Source organism: Lycium ferocissimum, chromosome 8 (assembly GCF_029784015.1).
Source record: "Lycium ferocissimum isolate CSIRO_LF1 chromosome 8, AGI_CSIRO_Lferr_CH_V1, whole genome shotgun sequence".
In the NCBI taxonomy this organism is placed as follows: Eukaryota; Viridiplantae; Streptophyta; class Magnoliopsida; order Solanales; family Solanaceae; genus Lycium; species Lycium ferocissimum.
This window is the reverse complement of record NC_081349.1, coordinates 48,315,548-48,330,371: the sequence shown is the minus strand read 5'-3', so window position 1 is coordinate 48,330,371 and position 14,824 is coordinate 48,315,548. Positions and strand designations below refer to the sequence as shown.

Sequence of the window (14,824 nt, the reverse complement as noted above, 5' to 3'; positions counted from 1 at the left end):
CTTGAGAAGAAATTGTAATTGGAAACACAACTGAACGGGTCTTAGAATCTATGTTGGCGCACAAAATTGACCAGAAATTCTGATGAATGAATTTGACTACTCATTTAACCAGCCTGAAGAGTTTGGTACACCAACAGGACACGATACACACACACCAAGCCATTGTAATTTGCGTTGAGAATACCTATTCATTAACAATAATGAAGTGATTTAACAATTATCACTTTTTTTTTTGGCTTATAAGTGTATGCATAAGCTGCTTTAGATAAACTAAGTTAAATGGGTGTCCAATTATTTTTTGATTATTTAAGACAAAATGACTGCAGCCAACTGCCAAACGGGCTAATAATATTATCCATACCAGATATTCCATAAACATTGCAGCTCTAGACAAGGAAGATCCAATTTCTACGTACGATTGTCCATCAACCCTTCCAATATCAGCCAAAATGGGTGCCAGGGGCAGAATGATTGTCGCATTATAAAATAAACAGAGAAACGGGAAATAGATTTAATTTCCAATTAGTTAAGATTAGTAGTCTGCGATGTCCACTTATTACTCGTTTAGTTTACACAAATTGTAGTCAGTTGGACAACACAAAACATAACTCAATCAGCCAGTCAGCTGCACACAAATTCTTATATATAGAAAAAGTGATCACAATAGATTAAGGGCATCTGGCTTTTGAAAGCACACTATCTTCTCAGTGCTGTACAATTCGATAGCACAACAGTACTGGAGCTAGTACGCAAGAAAATGTTGGTACCTCCTCACTGCACGAAGGTCAAGCTGTTATCTCTTCCTGCGCTTTGACTCCACCTAGCAATTGGATGAGAGACGGCTTAGCGAAAATGTTTACTAGCTACAGATAAATTAGAGTCGAAGATAAACAAAAGCTTATATTTCAAGCATAGTATTATATGATGCTGTTCTCTTAAAGCACATATACATATTTACATGCATATATGAGTCTTATCATATCAAGCAAAATTCCCCAATACCCCCTTCTTTTTCTTCCCATCAACAGCCATTCATCCACTACCTACAACCTATGTTGCTCGGACCCTTCACTTTTGCTGCCGCACCCGTGTCCGACACGACACGACACCGATACCGCCACCAGATTCGTGTCGGATCTGGTCAAACGACATTGGATACTTTGACCAAATCCATGGACCAATCTGAGAAAAAATTTGAGGCCAAAGTGAAAGAAACGGAGAGCTCTTGAAGAGTGGACACTTATTGTATCTAGAAGAGTTTCAAGTTAATTAAAAATTAATATTTAATTATAAATGAAACATAACTATAAAAAAATTATTTTTGTTTTTTATTTCTAGGCATAGATTTAGTTATTTTTCTTATAATTTTGAATTATTTTAGCCGAACCCCCGCACCCGTATCCGCACCTGGATCCGTACCCCTGAATCTTAAAATTTAGATTATGCCGAATCTGACCTCTAGATCCGTACCCGTATCCGACACTCGACACCAAGTCCGAGCAACATAGCCTACAACACTAAGAGCCATTTCCTGCAATTCTTTCCTTTTCACTTAATTCATTAAAAAATATTCAATGTCACATCACGCATGACATAAGCAACTAGAGATTCTAACACAAGAATACAACAACATACCCAGTGAAATCCCACAAAGTGGGGTCTGGGGAGGGCAAAGTGTATGCAGACATTACCCCTACCTTGGGAGGTACAGAGGCTGTTTCTGGAGATTCTAGGACAAGAATCAGATACAGAAATGATTCAGCTGGTATAAAAACCCAATGACACAGAACACCATACAAAACTAGGGATACCTGCACCTTATCATGGACTGCTTCTAATTAAACAATTGCTTACTACTTGTCCCAAGTTAACTTTTCTGGGATTGTTACGAACTATGCCCACTTTCCTAACAAGAAACTCCTCCCAAAATTATGCAATAAGGCAACACAATGTTCAGTGTTCTTATTGAAGTTCAGATTCATCAAAAAGTTAATGTTATCTTCATTTTACAGTCTGTTTACATAAAATGAGACTTCATCTCATGCCTTAGTACCCAATTTGAGTCGAATTATGATGCTTAAATGGGACTAAGGAAGTATTGTCAATGTTTGTTAAAACACTTTAACCTAAATGTGAATCATAGGTAAAAGACTTCAAGGGAGACTCTTGAAAGCTTTATGGTATTCTCACCATCAAATTACTCAAGTTTTTGGTGAGAATGAATCCTCAAATTACTCATTTTTGAATGTTTGGTTATATTTTCAGCTAGTTTTACATCTGATGTTTAGAGCGTGAATCCACTAAATTTGTTGGACAACACTTCATTCCTTTCCTTTTCTTCCCAAACCAAACATAGGAGAAGATGTTAGTCTGATTCGTTCAGTCCGACATCTTCTTTGCAAGGGGAGTTAGCTAAAAACTGAAAGACCGAAGCAAACCAAAAACCAAATCGAACTGAGATATCTTTGACTTGGTTTGGTTTGGTTTTCAAATTGAAAACACCGACAACATTTGGTTTGATTTGGCATCTAAGAAAAAACTGAACCAAGCCGACATGAAGGTAGTAGTTGTACCCACTTTTTGATTTTCCAAAATACCCTTCAGAGTACATTGCAAACACATAAACAAATAGGTAATATTGTCTTTCCCTCTCAATAACAAAACCAATTCTAGTTTTCTCTACAACTGGTCCACCTTTCCCTCTCCCCCCTTCTTTCTGCAGGAGGATCCCAGTGTTCCCTCCATCATTCAACAAAAACTTGAATTCAAAACAACTGCCATTGAGAAAGGGTTAAAAGAAATTGTCAGAGTTTAACAATAAAAAGGCCCATCTTCAAAGTTGCTGTAATTAATCCCTCTAAAAATGGAGTAAAGATTGGAAGGTGTTTTGGGGATTTCTTTTCCTTTTTTAATTCATAGTGTCTTTCTTTGCTTTTGGAAAAAATAATGAATAAAATTTCTTCGTAACAAACCTAGGTGAGGTCAGAAGTCTAGTGGGTGAAACCAAACTGGGATTCGGCAAAACTTGCACAAACAGTGTTTATAAACCCATTAGAGAAGAACAAAGAAAAACAAATGGGCAAATGAGATTTGGTCTCGGTTTTGCATATTTAGCAAAACCGACATAGTTGAATTTGGTAATGGTTTAGATAAAAACTGAACCAAACCGAACCATGAACACCGCTGTTCCTTCTATTCAATTTTCCTCCTTATTCATACAACTAGGGGATTTCTTTCAACCAGGAAGTGATGGGACATATCATCAAAATACAAGCGATCCAATTAGTACAGATCTAACAAATTAGATTGGTCATTTTACCATTAGTCTGACGCACTAGGTATTATCATGACCTAAACAGACGCTTTGCCCAGTCCTAGCCTTATCCTTGCTTTACGGTGCAGGAAACTGACATACTATCAGATACCACGTGACTAAACATGCAATTCTCCCCTTCTTACAGAGCCCATCCCTCTTCTTCGAGGTAAATAAAAGATTCTAACAACCAGCTTCACATAAGAACATAGTGTAGGAAAGCAACCTTTACCATCCCATCTCTATCACAAACATAAATGGGACATCAACTAAATCTGATTTGTGCTAAATAAAGACATTAACTGACTTGAGATACAATGCCTGCCAATAACAATAATACTGAAACATCTCAGGTTATCAAGTGTATGCAACAGATTCTTACCTTTGGCTCAACATGAAACGAGTTCAAAGGCCGTTTGACCTCTTCTTCAGATGAACAGTCAGAACACAAGAAAGGGTCTAATTTCTTTGCTTCTTCAATGGTCATACCCATACAAGAAGGATGGAACCTGCAGTAAAATTGCACCAAAAATAAAAGACCATCTTACAAACATGGATAACGTTTATTAAGTTCCAAATAACACAGTTACCAACCAATCATAACGCAGTATAGTACTTAATGACCAACACAGAATTCCACTCAACACCAGTAGAGGCAATTACAGACATGAGTTTTCACACCTCCACTCCACACTAATGTGCCTTTTTCTTCCCTCTCAAGTTCCTACGAGGTCAGCCAAATACGAAAAATGTACACTCATCCTTTTAATTACATCTTTTCCCACTTAACAAGAAACTTTTTCTTTTTAGATTCTTATTTAGATTGTCCTTTCTTGTCTCAACCATTTTTCTATTCTTGTTCAACCTTATACCTGACTCACTCAGATGACTGATCATATTCACCATTACTCTCTCATTAATGCCCTTAAAGGAACTTAGCCCTCTATAGATCCAGTTCAACTTAATAGACCAATCAATCTCAAATGATTGACACAATATTATCTGTTAGACTAATTCTCTCTTATAAAGTTACATCTTGCTTTCAAATCTGAACTTTACGCATAAAGAGTTTCCAGTTCTGGTCAGAGTAATTTTTTTAAACTTCAGGCGGAAATTTGAAGAATTTAGCACAATTATGACAACAGCTTTCAATTTGTGTAAAAAAATTAAAATACTTAAATAATGGGATGTAAAACATGGAAAAGAAGTAATTGTACAGCAGCTTTTCCCTAGTTGTTATAATAACACAATATGGATAGTGGATAACAGTGACGTGATAACTCCAAAAACATATGTCAGAAATAAAAACTGTGCATCTGGAGATAACAGAGAGAGGTAGAGGGATATGACAATCTCTTTGTTGCGTTTTCATGCTTTACTCTTTATTACATGTAGTTAAAGTAACTTCAACAGACATGATAATATGTAAAGGGTATTCAGTAATATGCATACCAGTCTTTGCATCCTTCACACTGTACCATGAGGTCATCCGGGTTATAGGGCATCTCACACTTACAATACCTTCAAAATTAAATCATTCCAAAATATCAGCATGTTAGTGAATACTACAAGCAAAACTCTAAAACATTACACCAAGAAAAGAAATTTTCAAATTTCACAGTGGAGCTATGACGAACTTACACAGCGACACGGTCAGGATTAAACCCTCCTGTGGCAGCTTTGTACTCGAACCTACAAAAGTAATCCTCAGGGCCCACATTCTCCAGCTTGGTGTAGTTCCTGAAAGAGTGCACTATGCACTTCCCTTCGATTGTGTGTGCACTCTGCAAGTCATAGTGATCGGACAAGAATAGCTCCTTAGCCCCATGGAATTGTCTGCGTCCACCAATAGACTCCTCTGGACGGTAGTACCACCGAACTCGGACCTTCACATTGTTACGGTGGTCAGCCTCAATTTTCTCTACTCTTGCCACATATGGAGGCTTATCAGAATCAGCTGGTCTCATCAACACACAATCACCATCTGAGAAAAAGGAACAAAATCAAAAATCTTAATGTTTTGTAAGCTCCAACAATCAACCGCTTCCCCCAAAAAAAAAAAAAAAAAAAACATAAGTTGATACAGCAAAGAGAAAGTAACGCCCCAAAGTTCATCAAATTCATTAAGGAGCACGTAGATAATTTTGTGTCCGGACAACCAAATGTCCACAATTATTATCAGGGAGATAGTGCAAACTAAAAGTGCAATTGAATAAGTAGGGAGAATAAAGCAGAATCAACTACACAGGAATCCATTACAAAAGATACTCCTCAATTGAAATTCTTTCCATTTTAAGGATTCAGATTCATTTATCTGTTCACTTTATATGATCTAAGTTAATTAAAAGGCACACAGGATTACTCTGGCTATGTTGTTGTTATGTCACTAATATAATACATAAGTTTTTGACATCTTAAACTCCCAATCCGGTAACACTGTCACATTTAATTAAACAGAGGATACAATCAACCAATACTTTGAAAAGGAGATACCATCTCAATAACTTCTAGGGCACAAAAAGAAGGGGGGGGCCAAAAAAAAGATTAGCATTTGCCTCCACTTACACACAACAAAGCATTACAACAACAACAACATAAACAATGTAATCCTACAAGTAGGGTCTGGGGAGCGTACAGTGTACACAGACCTTACCCCTACCTTGAAAAGAAGATAGGTTGTAGCCGATAGACTCTCGGCTCAAGGAAAAGCATATCAAAGCAATTCGAAAAAAAATAAATAACGAAAGTAAAGGAACCACAACAAAATACTACAAAAAAAGCATGACAAAGCATTCTAGAAAAAGAAAGAAACAGTAACTAGAACAAACTAATACGATAATCGAAGTACAAAGAAACAACAAATAATCAAAGGACACAAACAAAGCATTAGAAAACATAACCAAAAAAAAATCCAAAGATACAAATTCATTAAAAAGAAAAGCAATAAAAGGGGTTTTTATTACTTCTTACGACTTTGTTGGTACCCTTAATAGAGTAAGAATCAAGGTCTTTTTTCCCTGGTTTTGTCTTTGCCATCAATTCCTGAAACTCACTGTCTCAAAGGAAAAGATTAAAAAAAAATTGCTTTTTTTTTTTTTTGTTCTTTTTCAAGAAAATAGAGTGACCCAAGTTTGAAAAATTTATGTAGAAATGGAAAAGTTCAGGACTTGTTGGGATTGTTTTATAGATTGTTGAGAAGCAAGAAACCCTAGTGGCAAAATACTGGGGTTGGAATGGAGGAGAGGAAGATGAAAGAGGTAACCATATAAACATGTTTTGTGTCAAACCATATTAATTATGTTCCCACAATTCCCCAAAACAAATTACTAAAGTTACCCACAATTAAATGATATTCCAAATAAGTAAAAATATAAACAATTCATTATACTAGCTAGCAGATAAAGTAAAATATTTAAGTATTTAGTATCCCTCGTCCATATTTGTCGTTATATGCTAAAAAAATGGCAATTTCTACTTGTCCAGTTTGAAAAATCAAGAGATAATTTATCATTTTAGACCTATTTTACTTTTATTATTAATTGTTGAGTTGGAAACTTTAAGAAATTTTTACTGGCCGCATAAATTTTAAAGTATGTTTGATTGATTTCAACAAAGTAATTAGTAATCATTAGGGGCGATATTGTAAAATTATCTTTCTATTTATTACTCTTTAAGGGAATAGTAAAATTATCGTACTATTTATGACATTTAAGGAATGTGTCAAAGTCAAGCTCGTCGCACGGCCGGAACTGCATGGCGGCTATCTCTCTGCGTGATTTGCGAGCCTATCCTACGCACAGAGCCTCTAGCTTATCTCGCGCGCACTGAAGCGAAGGGTTGTACAGCTTTCCATGTCATAAAAATAAAATACATGACAAGTAAAAATGAACGGAGGTAGTAGAAATTTAATGTGAACATAAGTTTAAAATATATATATATATATATATATATATTGAGATATATAATTTGGACTTATACACTAGTTTGAAAAGTATAGATATTTGTGCATTTATGCTCGAGGTTGTTTGATAACCACAAAAACATGCCATTGCCAAATCATATTAGGATTAATTAAGTTACCGAAATAGTTACCCACAATTAAAAGATATTCCTAATAAGTAAAAATAGAAATAATTAGTTATAGCTATATAAAGTAAATTATTTATTTATAAGTATAAACACAAGTCAAACTTATATATATATATATATATAGTTTACACACTAGTTTGACAAATGTTTATGTTTGCGTTTATACTCGAGGTTGTTGATAAAACATCAATCAGAGTTAAGCACAACATCGAGACATTCATAAGGTAATGAAGGTAAAAATTGAGTGACTTATATGAGTGTTCTTTAAATTAGTGGACGTAAACATAGTAATAGTTAGTTTGACAAAAGTGGACGCTCATATGACGCGTTGGATTGTAGCTAATTAGCTAGTTGTGATTAATTAGTTGTAATTAATTAACACGTTTGCATGGACACTTCACACTTATAAATATCTTTAGGTTCTGAATCTTCTTATTTTTTCTCTTTCAAAGAGTGTTACGACCCAATTTCACTAAGTCGTGTGGGCACCTACCTTTCTCTCCTTTGTAGGCGAACCCTCATCTCAACATTCATAAAACATAAGTAAGCGGAAGAAAATCAAATAACGTAAGTCTTACAATAATAATATAAATAAGTGTGGAAGTAATGAGAATCCAACCACAGTATCTGGTCTGATCATATAAGAGCTCTACTAAACACTGCAAATCTGAATAACACAATAAGTCTCAAATGATGTCTCGAAATAGAAATAAGACATGAATAATAAGAGGAGTCTTCGGCAGCGGTCGTCATCATTCTCACCCTGAATAGACTCGACTGCAAACTCAGAAATCAGCCATGAGGAGATGAAGCGAAACCTGACGAGTACTCTGCATCCATAAAAGAATGCAGCTAAGGTAGGTCAAGACAAACAACAAGACTTCAGAGATTACAGTCCGACTAAGACTAGCTAACGTATATGAAGACAATAAAGTAAGATAAACACGTAAACAGTAAGGTACAAGTCACCACTAAACAAGTATCCACAATACGAATCACAGCCAATGTTATAGCCTTTAAACCTAATTGTGCCAAGTCTCAGTATATCAATTTCGAATCCATCAATCACAATACATATCACGCATCTAAGCCCAATTGTGTCAAGTCTCAATATATCGACTTTGAATCCATCAATGTCAATACATATCACACATCTAAGCCTAATTGTGCCAAGTCTCAATATACCAACTCCGAATCCATCAATCACAATACATATCATAATCAACAAAGAGAGAGGATAAGATGCAACGCAAGATGTATATGATATGTATGCAATGCATATGCTCGTAGACATGTACTCCAACGATGGAACATCAAGTCTCGGCAGCACAATCCATGGGGGACCTGCGAAGTCCATGTACTAGTCACTTCGCACATAGCCCAGAGATGACTCATATCTAACCAACACGCCTCATATCAGTCACTCCGCACACAGCCCAGAGATGTCTCAATATCAAATATGTCTCAGAAGAATATCGGTCACTCGCACATAGCCCAGAGATGACTCAGTATCCAATACAATAATGTATGAAGTATGAATGCAATGCAAGTGTAATATCAATGGATCAATCAATCCCAAATCGTGCCACGCATGGGCACACAAGTTATATCATCAATAAGGCAACAAAATAAGCCACAATAGAGTCACCGCTCTCATCTCAATAGTAACAATAATAAGGCGCCACAATATGGGCATACAAGTAATATCATCAATAAGGCTACACCATAAGCCATAGCAGATTCACAACTCTCATCTTAATATCAACAAGTAAGGTGCCACAATACCATAATCATGATATATAACTAACCATCAATACCCAATATCTCATCGTGGCGACGAGCCAACAAGCACATAGAACAAATAGGTCAACAACGCAACGGGGTGGCTAGCCCCCAAATCATACAACAAGGCCCAACCTAAGGCAATATCCAACCCAAACTTCATACTCGAGGTTTACATGCATTCTCTGATAATATCATATAAATATACGCTTCGCTAATTGAAGTCTCACCATAAGATAAGTTGTAACCTACTTGGAAAGCCGAACAACAAATCTCCAACAGTCAAACCTTGGTCTTGCCCTTCCTTTGTGCCTCGTGATAATGAAAATACCCAAATAACCCTATTCCTAATCAAGTCCCAAACCCTAACTTATGGAATGGGGAAAATGAGGGAATTCGAAAGATACCCATAATAGTCTTAGAAGAATTTTGGATCAAAAAGTTAGTTCAAAAACTCATTCCCAACCTCAAGGGGCAAAATGATCATTTGATAAGAAAATCGGGTTCAATAAGGTCAAATCATTAATCGAGGAAGTCATACGAATAAAATGGTACCCATATTGACATACTTTAAGTCCGAACCCAAAAAGTATCCAAAAATAGGAACCCGAGCCTCGAAGGGCAAGATAGAAAATTTAGTTCAAAATCAGTTTACCCATTACTTATGGAGCCTATATACCAAAAATGAGTGAAATCCATCCACTAATTCATGTTTAATTGAAGAAAAACCAAGTTCAAGCCTAGGGTTTCAAATCCCCAATTTACTTCCCTTAATTCAAGAATCTTAGCATGAAAAATCCTACTCGATTAAATAATCATTAAAAGATGTTTGGAATGTTACCCAAATGATGATTCTTGAAAGAGTCTCTTCAAGTCTCCTAAAATCGAGCTTCTAATATTGTGAGAAACCCCAAGCAAATAATAAAAACGAAAACGCCCAGTTGTCCGACCCATATCTAGTGCTAGAACGATCCCAAAGCTCACTTTTGATAACTCCAATAGATTCCTTAAGAAATTTCACTTAAGTTAGGCTTTTGAATCACCTCATTTGGCCTTAAAATGAGTGAGACATGGTGGTTTCAATTTTGGAAGAAGGCAAAAATTTAAAGGACGATCCCAAAGGACAATTTTGTAATTTTCAAAGAAAATCACACCAGAAAATCAAAGACAAAGAAAATTTTAGTAAAATGCCCATATCTCCCTCATACGATGGTGAAACGCGACGAATCTTATTTCTACAGTTCTGAAATTACGATACGGATCAAACGGTTCTATCGAAACACAAATCAAAGCTCGTTTGCTCATTATGGTACCCTTTTTGTCAAAACGGCATCGAAACAAAAAACATGGTATCCTTTTCGCTCAAAACGGCGTCAAAACAAAAAACAAACACTATACAACCCAAACACATCCGAAACTCATCAGAATCTAACCAAAATTTGTGGACAAGTCCAAAATCATCATACGAACCTGCTCGAACTCTCAAAACATCCAAACGGGACCGTCTTGACCCGATATTGGCCGTGTTCAACTCCAAATCATACCAAAAGCTAGTTTCTCAACTAACCACCCAAATCACACCCGAACCTCTCGGGAACCGAACCAACGACTCAACTAAGTCATAAATGACATTCTGGACCTAATGGAACTATCAAAATTCAATTACGAGCATGTTTACACAAAAGTCAACTTTTGGTCAAGCTTCTCAAACTTAAGCCCTCAAATTTACAAAACTTAGTTTTCTTCTTCGATTCTCATCCGATCACCCTGAATGGAATCACCCATCCCCACAAGTCCTAAACATTACAACAAAGCTAACAGAAACAACAATATCGGATGCAGGTCTAATTTCTTCCCGTGACCATCTTTTCACCATAAATAGGCATATTAAACATTAACCGACTTAATTGTCAAAAACCAACCGGACGACCTCTAAAATTAGCCCCGTCAATTTCCACAAGCATAACTAATATTTCAAATTTAACAGAATCTTCAAATTGACAATCAGAGCACGTTTTCCCAAAGTAAACAATTTATCCAAATAATTGAATGTCGGAATTTCCAAATTGAAACCTTATCTCGAAGTGAACCAAATGTCACACCCTGAACCATGGCTTGGGCGTAACACGACACTCGGTGCCTGACTGCATATAATCGAGCGAACCAACTGGCTGGCTGAATCAACATGTGACATTAAAACATACTAAATGGAAATAATACTAACACATGCTGATCTACTAAGAGTTTGTCTGAAATATCATCAATGCAGAAATACTGAATAAGCCCAAAAGTCTGAATAAGTGGCCGACAAGGCTAACACAAAAGCCTGCTAAACATTTAATTGACTGCAACTATAGTCTATGAAGCCTCTAAGAATAATAAAGTCTGATTTCTTACCAGGACAAGGCCCCCGGCATACCTGACTGACTAGAAATATTGAAAAGACTGTAAAGTGTGATAACGCCCCGAGGGAACTGGGGCTCACCAAATAGCTGGTACGATAATCCTAGCACTTTAAATCGTTAACCTGTAAATCGTTACCTGCATTTGATGCAGGTCCCCGGGAAATAAAAGGGGACGTCAGTACATTTGAATTGCATTGGTATGTAAAGCAACTGAAAGAAAGAACTGTAAATGGGGTGCTCGGGAAAAGGGTAACCTGGATCAATAAATATGTAAAGAGGGGGTTAAACCGAAAACTAATATCTCGATAAAGAGATAACGAAATGAACAAAGGAAGTAAATATATGAATACTCCCTGTTCTAAATGGAGAACCACCTGTTTAACTGAAAATCATGGTCTGTGGCCTTAGGCCCAATGTATATGTAAATATAGAATCTGTGGCCTTGTGCCCAAGTATAAGCATGCAAAATCTATGGCCTTGTGCCTAAGTATAAGCATGCTAAATCTGTGGCCTTGTGCCTAAGTATAAGCATGCTAAATCTGTGGCCTTGTGCCCATTTACAGGTATTCAACATTCAACAATTTGTTTCAAGAAGTAGAGGATCATACTGTAATGCATAATTCTGGAATACTGAACATTACTATACTGAGACATATATTCATGAACTAATTAAGAGACCTGAAGCTTACTATTTATAAACATGCTGCGTATATTCTAGACTGAGACTCATGGGTATCAAACACAAGTCTATATCGATTACGTACTGAGCTCACAACGTTCGGAATGAAAGTCATGAACGAATTACGAAACTAGAAAATAGAAGTTCTACAACTATTTAAGGAACTAAGCTTAGCTAGATTTCTGAGGCAATTAGTAGCGTTGTAAAAAAACGTGGCGTAGGGAGAATCGCTTACATTTCCAAATGTAGAGAGTTAGCCTCACATACCTTAATTCAGGCCTTTGAGCGTAATACAACGTTTGTCAACCCTTTCAACTTTAATCTATAGCAACACAAGTCAAAGGGATTCCATATTAGCAATAATATTCATGCTTTGGTCACCTAAGCATTTTATCAAACACTTAGTGGGCATAAAGCTCCACAACCTTCATTAATGGTGTTTTCTTCACCCCATTCCCATTCTATTACTTCTAGGTGATTTTACAATCTCAATTTGATGAAAGTAACGTCATTCTTCATCACCCATATGACTAAAAAATCCTAAGTTAATAATCCAAAACCCTAGCATAGTTTATATGATACTCTCTATCAAACCCATTTACTATTCTCCCAAGAACACATCAATTTACAAGTATAAGTGATTAGAGAGTAGAAGTATTACCTTTTTGAAGTTCAATCCTCTTGAATTCGGATTCTTGGGTTCTTTTGTCCAAGACAAAGATTCAATCGATAATCTATGGAATAGATGAGGATTCTAGTGTTAATCTTTGTTAGATTGATGTAATAATCAATGGGGTTTGAGTAGGAACTCACCTTGGATGCTTTGTGGAAGCCATAGGGTGTTTTCTCTCCAAAAGAAAATGGTTTACAATGAAGTGGAAAAAGTTTTTCGGAGTTGGGTACATATAAAATTCTGAAAAAGGTCGTTTCAGGGATAATTTGGCCTAGTGCATCACAGGGGGAGGTGCACTAGGTCTATATTATAGGATCTGATGAAATTTACATTTTTCCTTGATTTTGGCCTGGCGCGGCTCCCGGGGTGTTGCCCAGGGTGGCGCCCTAGGCCATTTCTAACAGCATTCGGTCAAATGGGCATAACTCCTAGCACAAAGCTCCGTTCATCCTTCGCAATGCATAGTTGAAAACTTATTTCAAAGATCTAAAACTTTCATGTTTTAAGTTTTCCCAAATTCGCAATGGATTTTCACGAAATTAGGCTGGAAGGCAGACGTATCAAAAACTTAACCGGTTCTATTGAATCTTAGGCGCCTTACTATTAGCCATCTTGCGACGATCATATCTCCCTGCTCCAATATCTGATAGGCCTGTTCCTTATATGGTTGGAAAGGTATTGCTACGTACTACAACTTTCATTAAGGGTACTTTCCCAAATTCCTAACTAATTAAGGGGTTATGATTTCCTAAAGTAGGCCTGTCAACCATTTTCGAAAAGCGTTCAAACCTTCAGTTTTTCTACTAAAACTCTAACGATACAAGTCTAACCTTAGTTCTAAGATACGGGGTGTAACACCAAATGATATTCTTTTGACTTCAACTTTGGCTAGCAAGTCAAAATAATTATAACGGAGCTTCTAGAATAGACGACACACAAACTGGAGCATCAATTCTCAAAACGACCGACCGGGTCGTTACATTTAGGATCAGGCTCATATCTAAATACAATATTCAATCAACGATTATTGATGTTTCAAATTTTTATTGTGGCCATTTTGCTTACAGGAATACCGAAGGATCAAGAATTGAGGCATGGTGACGTTTGCCTCGAACATGTCATTTATGCATCTAAATAATATTATTTGTACTTGTATGATATAAGTACTTTTTATTTTCCTTTCCCTCAAATGCTTGAACACTTCTATAATATGCAAATAATTGATATATTTCATGGATTTATGATAATAGTCGATGGATATCTGTTAACGCTGAGAGTAACAATGACAGTAATTCTTTAGCTAAGAATTTATCTTTTTAACTTCTTTTCAAATTGTTTTTCCTCTTTATGTTCATCTTTTTGCTCCTATATATGGGGTTCAGCGGCCTTATTATCAACCGCGCGAAGCACGACTGAGTTTTCTAATCATATTAATTAAGTTACCCAAATAGTTACCAACAATTAAATGATACTCCTAATAAGTTAAAATATAAATAATTAATTATAGCTAGATAGAGTAAATTATTTATTCATAAGTGTAAACACAAGTTTATAATATTAATGTTAGCATATATATTTTGGACTTTTACACTAATTTGAAAATGTATCTGTGTGCGTTTATGCATGAGGTTATTGATAAAACATCAATCGGAGTTAAGTACAACACTGAAACATTCAAAAGATAATGAAGGTGAAAATTGAGTGACTTATCTGAGTGTTCTATAAATTAGTGGACGCAAATTTAGTACTAATATTAACTAGTTTGACAAAAGTAGAGGCCCATATAACGTGTTTGGCTGTAGTTAATTAGCTAGTTGTGATTAATTAGTTGTAACTAATTTGGTTGACATGTTTGTATAGACACTTCAGACTTACATTTTCTG

At 36.1% G+C, this 14,824-nt stretch overlaps 1 protein-coding gene across 2 annotated transcripts; it reads right to left on the bottom strand.

The window, feature by feature from the left end:
- Positions 1 to 487: 487 nt before the first annotated feature.
- Positions 488 to 6,625, bottom strand: LOC132068670 (chromatin remodeling protein EBS-like). 2 transcript variants are annotated; one of them, XM_059462336.1, is made up of 5 exons: positions 6,277 to 6,620; positions 4,955 to 5,297; positions 4,766 to 4,834; positions 3,696 to 3,822; positions 488 to 820 (listed from the first exon to the last, which is right to left on the bottom strand). In XM_059462336.1, exons 1-5 carry the CDS (start codon positions 6,347 to 6,349, stop codon positions 794 to 796), a joined length of 639 nt encoding a protein of 212 aa, XP_059318319.1. In that variant the 5' UTR covers positions 6,350 to 6,620; the 3' UTR covers positions 488 to 793. The 2 variants fall into 2 exon arrangements, with proteins under 2 accessions (XP_059318319.1, XP_059318320.1); XM_059462337.1 differs by lacking the exon at positions 488 to 820 and adding an exon at positions 2,342 to 2,774 and having other exon boundaries at positions 6,277 to 6,625.
- Between the last annotated feature and the right edge of the window lie 8,199 nt (positions 6,626 to 14,824).

What these genes read in the sequence shown, in the direction of transcription:
- LOC132068670 (XM_059462336.1), bottom strand. Translation starts at nt 6,349, where the DNA reads ATGGCAAAGACAAAACCAGGGAAAAAAGACCTTGATTCTTACTCTATT. An exon ending in TACCAACAAAGTCGTAAGAA is followed by an intron (nt 5,298 to 6,276) that starts GTAATAAAAACC and finishes CCTTTTTCTCAG; the next exon opens with ATGGTGATTGTGTGTTGATG. An exon ending in CGTTTCATGTTGAGCCAAAG is followed by an intron (nt 821 to 3,695) that starts GTAAGAATCTGT and finishes TCCAATTGCTAG; the next exon opens with GTGGAGTCAAAGCGCAGGAA.